Raw genomic sequence first — 12575 nt, 5'->3', positions numbered from 1 at the left:
CAGTGTTTGCACACTGTATATACACATACACACACACACACACAATGCCACGTTACCATCCAATGCAGTGGTTGTTGACGTGCTCTGGAGAATGTGTTGCAACCATCACTGAGTTTATTGTCTGAGGGGTATTCTGTGAGCCTTGTGCACTGCGAAGGTTAAATTTCTTTGCTCCATCATTCTCAATCCATAATTTAACCAGTCCATTCAACCTCTCTTGTCCATTGTGCCCATAGTTCTCAAAGCAGTCACAACTGTGACATTGTCAAAAACAGCAAAACAGTCATGCACATTTCACTGAAGATATAAGATCCTGTGTGAACATAGAAGTCACTGCTGGAGGATCCACCATAACCATTTTTACCAAACCCAGCATGCACCTGTTGGTCACGCAACATCACTTAGTGTATTTTCTGGGTGGAGCATTAAATTGATGATTGAGCAAAGTAGATGCAACCTTTTTTTTAAAACCTATGCGAAAGTACAATAATGCTAACCATAACCCATAATGGCATCATCTGTAATTTTATTGCCTTGTCATTTTTTGTACAATTCACAAATGGCCCAGGTGCGACCGCCCTCACACCCCCGACACTCCGCAGGTGAACGTATACATTTAGAACAGAACGTCAGCTGAGTGGCACCTCGCTGAACATTAAGCCCTGCCCTCCTGTACCCACAGCCTCACCAGCAGCTTCTTCTCTGCAGCTGCTTATATGGCACCTTTCTTCTGTTACATTCTCAGGTGGTTTATCATGACTTTTTCATGTGCTCTCCTGCTCTTTAATGGATGCAACTTGAAATAAATAATAAAAAATACTTTAGTAAAAGTAAGTAAAAAACAACTTTGTTACAACAGCTAGAGGAAATGCTATCTGTTACTTCTAGCCCTGCCGGTTAGCATGACCTGTTGACACAAGGGACATCCTTTCCCCCTCTGTCCCTGACTTTCCCCTTGACATATTTTGCAGTTTGTTTCAAATAGCAGATCTCCTTTTTGTCTTTCTTTGTCACCCCTCCTTCTTTCCCACTCTATTTCTTTATCTTACTTGTCCTCACTTCTCCTTCCCTCTGTCCCTCTGGTGCCTTTACTTTTAGTCAGAGAGAACAACGAAGGTGGGGGTGAAGGGAAGAGAGATGGAGAGAACGAAGGTGTGTGAAAACTAGAACTGGAGAAAGGAAGAAAGGGCAAAGTGAGAGAGAGTAGAGAGAGAGAGAGACAGAAAGGGGAAAGCAATATGTCAGAAAAAGAAAGGAGCATAAGAAATAGAAGAACAAGTGACAAAGAAACAGAAAAAGAAAGGTGGAATGTGCTGGGTGCGAGAAAAGAGAATGTGACAGAGTGACAGAAGAAAAGAGGAAAAAAAGAAAGCAGAGTGAAAGAAAAAAGTTAGAAAGAGCAGAGTAAGAGGAGAATATGACAATGTGGCAGAAAAAAACAGAGGAGAAAAAGGAAAGCAAGAGTGAGAGAGAGAGATAGAAAGAAAGAATGTGAGGAAGAGCTGTGTATGTGTGTGTGTGCGTGTGTGCACAATCGCGTGCCAGCGTGGGTCTGTAATGAGCCCAGCCACCCAACTGAACAGTAGAGCAGGGTGGTGGAGCTGAGATGGAGGTCCAGGCATACAGCCTGTCAGCTCCCAGGCTTTCAACTCAGCCGCTCAGCAGCCCGCAGTCTCTCTCTCTCTCTCTCACACACACACATGCACGCACACACACACACACACACAGTTTGTTTTGTCTCTAACATACTCTTGCTCATGCTGAGAGACACACAGACTCTTTGTCTCCTATACAGATGTATGTATGCATAGAGATGCACATGCTCATAAACATGTATATGGGCATGAATGCATGCACGCACACACATGCAACAGCAGATAATCATGCACAGTCACATAGATTTGCAACATACATGTACACCGACAGACACAACAGACTTACTGACATATACGCATCCACACTCTGGGACCCACTACACGTTTTCAGCTTTTCAATACTGAAGATGGGTATGTAGGGTTATGGCAAGTGTTGGATGAAAGTGAAAAGGAACAAAAGAAAGGTAGTAAGAGAAAAACTGATGCAATCATTAAAGGAATGAGAGACTAGCCAATTGGCAGTAATAAGTAGTATAATATACCTGCAATTAACACCTGTAATGAGAAAGGTGTTAACGATGAGAACTGGGGGAGGAGGAAATAAAGAGAGGAGGGAAGATGGAAGCAGAAAGACTTCAGGGAGGCTGATGTTGGAAATAATTGATGATTTCAACATATATATAAAGAGCTGGTTATCTTTTAAAGGCAAGCAAGCAAGTCAAGAAACAGAGAGGGGTAGGCGATGAGCCAAAGTGGGGGCGAACATATAGAAAACTAAGAAAAACAAATCAAATTAAATCAAGTTTATTTATAAAGCACTATATAAAGCATTTAAAAAACAACCAGCAAGTGCTGTACAATGAAATAACATAAATAAAAAACATAACATAACATGGTAACAGCAAAAAAGCAGTAGAGATAACATAACAATACTATCCCATGAGCATACACAAATAAATAAGTAAAGGAACAGTTGGAAAACACAGAAGAGTAAAAAGTGAAACATAAAACCTTAAGGACACTCAAAGGCCTGAGAAAACATGTGGGTCTTAAGTTTAGCCTTAAAAGTGTCTACAGAGGGGGAACACTTAACGGAAAATGGTAAACTGTTCCAAAGCTTTGGGGCGGCTACTGCGGAAGCACAATCGCCCTTACCCCTTAGCCTCAATCAAGCGGCATCCAGGAGCCTGAGGATCTTAGAGATCTGAGGTTGGAAAGGGGGTGGAGGAGCTCAGAGATGTACTGGGGACCAGGCAACAAATAATAGAACCTTAAACTCAGTCCTATACTTGACCAGTAGCCAATGCAGGGACGCCAGTACAGGTTGTGATGCTGTCTCTCTTCCTGGTATCAGTTAGTAGTCTAGCAGCAGCATTTTGCACCAGCTGCACTACCACAAGTGAGACAAGGATGACTGGCTAATTCCCAAATAAAGAGCACTGTAGTAAGCCAGCCGAGAGGAAATTAAAGCATTTATGATAATCTGCAGGTCATTAAATGACAGGAACAGTTTGAGATTGGCGATACTTATTAACTGGAGAAAGCAACCTTTCACAACAGTGTTAATTTGTTTGTCAAATGTTAAAGCTGGATAGAAGATGACATCAAGATTTCTGGCATGGGCATGAAGGTTAGGCACCAAGGGCCCTAAGTGATTAGCTGAATCCCCAGTGGAGTTGGAGGACCCAAATAAGACAACTTCAGTCTTACCATAATTTAATTGAAGACAGTTTTTTTCCATCTAGTATTTCACATTCTGGAGGCAGTAAAGGAGGGACCTAACTGTGTTGTTATTATTATCACCAGGTTCTAATGGGAGGTATAGCTGAGTGTCATCTACGTAGATATGGTAGGAGATATTGTACTTTTGAAGGATGCAGCCCAAAGGGAGCATGTGTGAGGCAAATGATATGGGCCCTAACATGGAGCCTTGAGGTACTCCACAGGTGATGGGAGCAGACGAGGAGAAAAGCTTTCCAATTGTGACTGAAAAACATCTATCTGTTAGTTAGGAGGCGAACCACTGGAGGGCCTTACCCTGGATACTGACCTGGTGCCTGAGACCAGGAGAATTCAACAATTCTCCTGAACAGATTGTTGAAGACTTTAAGTAGAGCTGACTCCATGCTGTGATGTGCCCTGAAGCCTGACTGAAATTTCTCCATATTATTGTTATTTTCTAAAAATGACAAGAGCTGAGAATAGACAATTTTTTTCCATGACTTAAGATAAAAAAAGGCAATTTGGAAATAGGCCAGAAATTATTTAGAACAGTTGCATCAAGGTTAGGCTTTTAAATAATGGGATATACTATGTCAGCATGTTTAAAGCAAGAGGGAACAGAACCATTAGCTAGACTACTGTTTAGGATGAGTGAAATTGTAGGACCTACAGTGTCACTTCCTTCAACAGGCATGTAGGAACAACAAAGTAGTTGGCTTAGTGTGTGAGACTATGTCTTTAATATGACCAAGGACCACAGGCTAAAACGTACTTGGGACAGCAGAGCAAGGAGGGAAGATGTGAAATAGCAGAATGGATGTTATCAATTTTACTTGTGGCTATGGTTGGCACAGGGCAGGCAGTACCAGCAGGGGTAAGGACTGTATTAAATAGTGTTAAATAGTACAAGGGGAGAGTGGGAATTTCTGATTATCAGATAATAAAATATATATATATATATATATATATATATATATGTGTATATATCTCATAAGGGAATTCACAGAACGCCTTATTACTATGAGTCCATTCTGGCTGTGCTGCTGCGTAGAACTTTACATCTTATTTGTTAAAACATAATAGAGCAGAGGAGATTTCTAAACTCCTGCCCTTGGCCTGAATGAGAAATTCAATCATGGCATTTGAGATTCTAGCAGAATCACACTTGCTACTCAAAATAAAGTCATGTAAAACTGGTAACAGAATGCAGATTAGAGAAGGCTTGCACTATTAATGGGAACTCCCTATGAAATACTTCACAGTGTTTAAATGGGCATGTAAAAGCTTTAGGTTTAAAGTGCTACTAAAGATATTCCAGTAAGTCTGTGCAATCAAATCAATAAATGTATTTAGAACTTCACCCGTTTCGCTTCATTCAACAGTACATTCAGCTGGGGTTTAGAAGTGTGGGATTTGAATAATTCTTTATACTAGATGGCATCTCACCTCCTATACAACAATGCTTACCCTGTTTTGCGAAAGATACAGTGTTGTCATAGCCATTCACAATAATGGAAATCAATCCCAACATGACTTTCAATTTATTTGCATGAATAAGTAATGTGCCCTTAATTTAGCATGCTGAAGGAGCCTGAGCCCAGCGCTGCTGCCTTTTTAATGCAAGTATTAGCATAAGAGAGGCTGATTCTTTTTAATTAACTAATAATGAATGTTAGGGGAGCTTGTTCAGACCGCACCATGAGACCTCACAGCTCACACGCACACACGCACACGCACACACATACCCACCCACCCCCACACACACACACACAAACCACAATACCAACCTGATGACCAATTAAAACAGCAATCCCCAGTCCCCTGTTTATTCTTCCACTTGCTCTCTCTTGCTTCTTCTCTGCCTGTGCAGATGCTGATTATTTTTGGAATGACAGGTAACACTTCATTATTCAAAACCGCACATTTAAGATAAAAGCGTGTTTTCTCAACCCAATTAGATCGGCACCAAAATTAAAAGTGCTAGCTTTCATTTCAGTTCCCATAGACTTCAAATCTAATAGCCCCCGCTGTAATAGTTTTATTAATTGCAATTACATTAGTTGAGTTTCCTCCGACCTGTTAATGTGCAGAATGGCTCTGGAGATTTTGTGTGTGTGTGTGTGTGTGTGTATGCATGTGCACACATATGAGTACTGCGAGTGAGTGCAGTTACGACTTTTTCTTACAATTTTCCAGCAAGCAGACTTTTCTCCTGAGTTCTTTCCACTTGAGAGCTGTTCTCACCTACCGAGCTCGCTTCAATTGTTGGTGCGTATTATAAACTCAACAACTACCAGTTGCCCTGGCTCTTCCTCCTCGCTCTATCTACTCGTTTCCCACTGCACATTTTGGATGTAGGCTAGGGGCAAGACTGCGTTTGGGTTATTTTAAAAAAAAAAAAAAAATCTTGCCTTTTTAGAAATTCTCAGATTTTCTATCTGTAAGGAAATAATAAAACAAACATTAAAGGAACAAGTCATGCTTTTTGAGCTTCATTTTTATTTTACCTCACATGTACAGCAGAGTTATGATAAAGGTTCCTCTAGTGGTCCATTTCAGCCTGTGGTGTCATGTACTACTTAAGATTTAAATCCAGAATCCCAGCAATTAGTACACAAGCTAATTTCATAAATGTGTACAACCACAACTATGGAGGGAGGAGCCGAAATGAGCTAGTGGGACTAAACGTGCATGTCCGTGGTGTAGTACAGAAGACAAATTATGAAAAAGGGCAATGTTAAGTCAACTATCTCATATTGTAATCAATGTTGAATTCAGGCAGTGCCACTTTAACAGTTCAAATATGAGGAACTTATTTAGTAATCTAAGTCAAATATTTTGCGTAACAAATGCTTCTCAGGTAATTAATCAGTAAGATTAATGAAGATTATTATTTTGACATGAAGTCCACCAGCAGCCTATCTTATCCATTGTGGAGCCTACAAACATTATCATGTGGAGGGATGGTACTGATGTACATTATTCACCCGCTCAGCAGAGCCTATGTAGCTGTCATCTTATTTCACTAGGCCTCCGTTCACATGTTTGCTAGAGAGGATGAGGAATGAGCACAGGCTGAGAAACTGCTCAGCACAGGATAGCACGCTGGTAAAATTTCCATCCTTTAACCATATGTGATTAATATAAAACTTCTGCTGGTTGTGCTTGATAGACTTTTACATGGGAAATCACAGTAAACAGAAAGCAAATGAAAAAAAACAGCCAGTCAAACTCGGCTAAGAATGCAGCAAATCTCCAAAGCGTCCTGCAGTGTGTTATGGATGTGATGTTGAGCTGTGGTTCCTCTTTGTGTCCAGTTGGGTGAAGGTCTGATTCTCTGGAGCTCTGCCAGTCGCCAAGGCAGTTTGGGATTCTTGAGTTTCAAAACCAGAACCAGATACGGGCCAACTTTTAAGGCTCCACCACTGTTCCCCGGGCGTATTCACTGACTACTGTTTCAGATCATTACCAAACCCCAGTAATCAAAACTGATTTATGTATATTTTGTGTGTGCAAGGATGTCTGCTGTACATATACACGCTTCACTTTGTAGTACTTTTACAATTGCATGCACTCTATGGATGTGCATGAAGATATCTAACCTTATTAAATATCACATTACTTGAGCTCACTTAGAATTAATAGAGGCAATACACTTTAATGAATCACTCTAGTTTTCTTTTTTTGTACTCTAAAACGATGAGTATTCCAACCTCTGAACTTGTCACAGTTAGAGATGACACCTTCATTCCTCACCTGCTTCCCTGTACTATGTGAGCTGTGTCAGTGATGTTGATGAACTGGGGAAAGCATGTGTGTTTGCAATGCAAAATGGTAATGCTCTCTCTTTGTCTTGTTCTCCTTTTCTGCCTGTCTCTCTCTCTCTCTCTCTGTCCTTTTCTCGTCTCTCTCTCTCTCTATCTTTTCTCTCTCTCTCCCTCCCACCGTCTGTGTTCCAGTGGGTACTCCTTACTACATGTCACCGGAGAGGATACATGAAAACGGATACAACTTCAAATCTGACATCTGGTCGCTAGGATGCCTGCTCTACGAGGTAAACTATGGGAACATGTGCACACACTGTCACCCCGCAGTCGACTGTAAGAGTGACGTGAGAACACATTGGCTCAGACACACACATAAACAAACAAACCGTCCTCAATACCACATATAACAAGAATACTTATATAAAAATATACAAACATGGAATACCTGCATTTTCCCACGTTTATACTACTTATACCCTCTTACATGTTATAATGTGTAAAATAAAACAATACACACAGTTTATAACAGATTAATAATATATTTAAATGGTATGCCCCATGTCTTTATCTGGTATCTCTGCTGTACTGGCTGAGCTGGAGTTTTAAGACACTTTGAGCTAAAGTTCTTTAGCTCGGGAACCTGTTGAACGTTGAAAAGCTGGGGAATGAGGGGAACTGACATGGCCATGTGTTTTAGATAAGGCCGCCCAGTGACACTGACTAGTTTGATTAGTCAGGAGCAAAACACCACAGGACTCTGCTGTAGACCACATGAGTGGAGACAAGCCCGGGAGGAGCGCACAGCGGAGGGAACAAAGAGGAGAAGAGAAAGAAGCTGAACAATGATAGACACGGATGATAGCAGTCAATCTGATGTTTCACTTTGCCAGTCTTAGCATATACTGAATACATACACACAAACACTTTTCCAGGGACACGCTGTCAGCCAAGGAAACACCCACATTTTCCTCTTCTCCTCCCTCACTGCTCTGCCTGCTCAGCTCGCAGGTCGTAGTTGCTCAGAGACCACAGTCCTTCATGCTAATTTGCTCCCCACAATGCACTGCGACAATGAGCTGTGGTTGGCTGAAAGCAGTGGGTGCTGTAGGTCACATTTGTTTTTGTACTTTTTATATGTGTATGTGTGTGTTTACATGGATGCTACTTTTACTGGTAATAACAACCAGATTGCGCTGGTTTATATTACTCTTGTTGCATAGTTTCTGCAGGTATCATGATTGCATAACCACACCAGCGCTGCACAGTGTTGTTTAATTAAGCTAATTTTGATGCGTTCGTTTTGTTAGGATGAGTTGGAGTTTAGTTTTCACTGGGTCTGATTTAGGATTGGTTGAAAACTAATAGTGACATCAAGTGGCATGCATTTGGACACTGTTTTTACACTGACACAATGTCTACATGCTCAAGAGTTGAATGTATAAAAACAAAACTTAAATCGGTGTGATTGAAGGTTGAAGATTCTGCCCATGGTGGCTTTTTCTGAATTTTTTCCATATTTTTTAGAGGAAGCTGTTCATAGTCGTAGTATTGCATGTGCAGCCTGATCATTGATTGTTTCACCGTTTCAGATGGGACACAGTCTATGGATATTTTATGCTTTTCACCCTTAGGATAACAGCTAGGGGTCACAGCCTGGACTAAGCACTGAGACAGGGTGAGTCGGGCCAGAGATGAGGAGAGAGCTAGAGAGAAAAAGTTAAAAAAAAAAAAAAAAAAAGAGCGACTTGTTGCTCCCTGAGGAAGTGAAGATGAAGGGGATATAGATGTAATGTCAAAAAAGTTTAGTAATGTGTATAAGAGCAATATAGGAATATAGAGAATGGTGAGGGAATAGGCAGTACAAGTCCTGAGAGAGAATGAAAAGAAAGGGGTAGATAGAAGATGAGGAGAGATAGAAAGAGCAGGGGGGAAGAAGTGGATGAAGAAAATAACAAATTATGAGAGCAGGGTTATAGATTGCTGGAGAGAAGAGAAAGATGGGGGGGGGGGGGGTGGGGGGGAGTGCTCATTCAGAGAGAAAGTACTGTAGGTACAAGAGCAGAGACGGAACTTAAACCAACAGGTCAAGGTGAGCCATGCAAGGAGCCTGTGGAGATAAAGATTTTACAACCTTATTGTTACCAGAGCAGTGCTCACCACACCATGCATATTCTCTTTGAAGAACAGGCCCTTGCTTTCCACTCTTCTTGGTAAGAGGGCTCCACAGTGCATTCACAGTGTCAGGAAACTCTCTCCCTCTTTCCTCTCTGCTCTTTTCTCCTCCCCTCTGCTAAGTTCCCCTCTGTACGGCTCCCTTTTCCTTACTTAACCTTCAGGCATAAGGAATTCACATAGAAATCCAGGCTTGATCCCTTTGGTACTCATTGATTTCACTCTGAACATTGTAGGGGCTGAGACTTGCGCTGGTATATGTTTGTGTGTGTTTGTGTGTCTCAGGGAGTTTGATTCCTTATGTGTGAAACGGCTTCATTTGAGAGAGCCTGTATTTTTCATTCTCGTGCCCGGGGGGTTGGGCTAGGGTCCGAAGGGTCCGTCCGTCAATACTTGGTCATTGTATCTGCGTCTATCTTCATCTTCCATTCTGTTTGATCCCTTTCTCCCCGTGTCCAACCTCATTACATCACCTGACCCTGCCCTGTGCCCCTCACCCAAACCCCCAGCACTGTGGTAACAGCAGTCGTCAGGGTTGTCTCCCAGGGTGACCGGAAAGGTAAGGAGGGCAGTTTGGTCACATGCCAGTCGATGAGATCGCAGTCTCCTAGCGCTCTCTCTCCTCCTGCTCACAGTCAAAACCGCCTCATACTTGTATTAGTAACTCTCACGCGCTCGCTGAGTCTGTTCTCTGTTAAGGAGATGCATTTTACACACACACACACACACACACACACACACTGTAGGTTTCCCGCTTGTACGGATGTGTTGTGGTTGCCGTGTTTTGTATAAAGGTTAGTAGAGGAGGAGAATATCTTGAAAAGCTTTAATGGAATGTGTCTCCTTCCTGTATGGAGCTCAGCCATCCATACCTCTGACTGTGCCCATGTCTCATGCCTCCTGCCTCATTCCACTCCCTCCCCTCTTGTATTGATGTTGGTTTTATGAGGCCCAAAATGCTTGGTTTCTCAGCAGCTGGCGTTTGCATGTGATGAACTGCCCTGTGGCTAGCTCTCTATATGTTTTTGAAAGTGGGGATTTTACAAACAAAGCCTGGGTATCCTTTAACCTTTTCATACAGTTTGTGTGTTTCTTTTTATTGTTTGTCAGTATCTGGCTGTGCTAAAATCTAAGAAGCTACTTAACCCATTTGTGCACAGTATCTCAGACCTGTTTATCGTTTTATATATATTTGTTCATCCCTAAACTGCCTTAATATCCATGCTGTCCTTCCTACCTCTGTTTTTAACTTAAAATATTTGGGAACAGAACTTTCAACTCAGTTTTACTTTATTAGCCATTTCACAACCATGTTTTAAAACACCAGCATTGGTAGGCTTTTTAAAGGAACAATCTGACATTTTGGGAAATTATCTTATTTGCTTTCATGACGAGCTTTCTGTTAAATATTAACTTAATAACCATGACCCATAAAACCAATGCACATTTTTACACTTGGGTTTTTGTACTTATTAAACAAAAGAGAAATAACATGTTAATTAGTGAGCTGAAGAGGTGCTGGTAGGAGGATTTGGTTGCCTTTGTACATGGCCAGGCTAGCTGTTTCTCCCTGTTTCCAGCCTTTATGCTAAGCTAAGCTAACCGTCTCCAGGTTGTAGCTTCATATTTAAAGGAGAGATATGAGAGCGGTATCAAACTTCACATTTGATTCTTGACAAACAATTCGAATGAGCATATTTCCCAAAATGTTGAACAATTACTTTTAAATTTCACAATTCAAATACCGACACTCAGTATGGACTGCAGTGAGATGGGGACATAAAAACAGATTCTTTATCAGTTTTCCTCAAAAGTTCAGCCCAATGGAACAATCTGGCACTTTTAATTCATTCATCCATCCATTCTTCTTCTTCTCATCGTCTTAACTTCTCCCTTCCTTTTTAGTGTATTGAAGTAGAGGAGTGATGACTCCACTGGGTGTAGGTATATTTTTAATGACTGTCCCTACACTGTGACTTATTGCATTGATTAATATATCATCATAAAGCCGGATGAAGGACCAATGAGCACATAAAAAAGTCATGCTTTCCTCACATGTACATCTATGTATGTATGTGTGTGTGTGTGTGTGTGTTAGGCAGAGAGAGCGAGGCAAGGAGAGAGAGAATACATATTTATATGTATATTTAGCATGTACATATGTGTTAACATTTAGGTGTATTTATTTTGATGTAGCATGTGCATATAATTGTGTATGTTTGTGTGTTTTTATAAATGAGTAAGTGTGAACGTGTGAGAAGCCCTTCGGTCCCAGGCTGTAAAGGCTCGAGGGATAAAGGGGGGGGTGGAGGGAGAAGACGGAAGCCTCTCACAGCTCCTTTTAATTGGCGTACAGGGAGAGAAGCTGGAGAGAGAGAGAGAGAAAGAGAGAGCAGGATCAGTGTTAATTAAACTGGAAGGCCCTACCCAGACTTTGTACACGGACAGGGATACTGGCTTTACATGCCTGGGCTGGGGAGAGCACAACCTGGCCAGCTGAAAAAGAGCAGAGGAACAAAGGAGGGAGTGTGTGTGTCTGTGTGTGTGTGTGTGTGTGTGTGTGTGTGTGTGCATTTGCAAGGGTGTGCGTGTGTTCTGCCACCAGCAGCTCACGCCCCTTAGACAGACAGCAGGCATGCGTGTGCATTGTATGTCTCTCGAATATCAATGAACCATACACACTCACACACACACACACACACACCAGGGCCTCAGAGGTCAGAGAGTGAGTCAATCATCTAACCCGTTGCGACGACACAGTCTGAAAAAATGAGTAAGTGTGTGTGTTTGTGTGTGTGTGTGTGTGTGGGCATGCACCTTTTTGTGTGTGTGTGTGTGTGTGTGTGTGTGTGTGTGTGTGTGTGTGTGTGTGTGCGTGCGCTGAGAGCAGGGGGCTGGCAGCTGTCAGGGGCTAGGAGCAGCAGGCACTAATGAAGCAGATGAATAGTGCAAAAACTCCCAAATACAAACAGGACAGTTGACATTTTTCATCTGTCAAAAGCAGAAGATGCATGAAAATACGATGGGGTCTTGTTTAACCCTTTGCCTCCTGGTGTCTATTTGCTTTTTTTTTTTCTCTCTCCGTCTCTTTTTTCCCTTCTCACTTACTGTGAAATCTATGTTTTTCAGAAACACTCACTAGCCCTTACACATAAACACCGCAGACGTACATACCTCCTATACAGTATCAAAAAGCAGTACAGTACGTATGTTTGTCATGAATCAATTAAGAGTTTTTTCCCTGCATGGTTCTGTCCAAGTAATTGAAGTGAACTCTTACAGTGAGTAGTCAGCATGTTTTGTTGCAAACATGGGCACT

At 41.8% G+C, this 12575-nt stretch overlaps 1 protein-coding gene across 2 annotated transcripts in view; it reads left to right on the top strand.

Annotated features, from left to right (window-relative positions):
• Nucleotides 1–12575, top strand: part of nek7 (NIMA-related kinase 7) — a 64817-nt gene that overhangs the window by 44938 nt on the left and 7304 nt on the right. For both annotated transcript variants that reach the window (XM_044361679.1, XM_044361678.1), the window contains one exon: nucleotides 7277–7371. In XM_044361679.1, coding sequence (XP_044217614.1) covers nucleotides 7277–7371 — 95 coding nt within the window. The remainder of the gene's footprint in view (nucleotides 1–7276; nucleotides 7372–12575) is intronic.

Source organism: Thunnus albacares, chromosome 9 (genome assembly GCF_914725855.1).
Source record: "Thunnus albacares chromosome 9, fThuAlb1.1, whole genome shotgun sequence".
NCBI classification, from domain to species: Eukaryota; Metazoa; Chordata; class Actinopteri; order Scombriformes; family Scombridae; genus Thunnus; species Thunnus albacares.
This window is presented reverse-complemented; position numbering and strand designations above follow the sequence as displayed.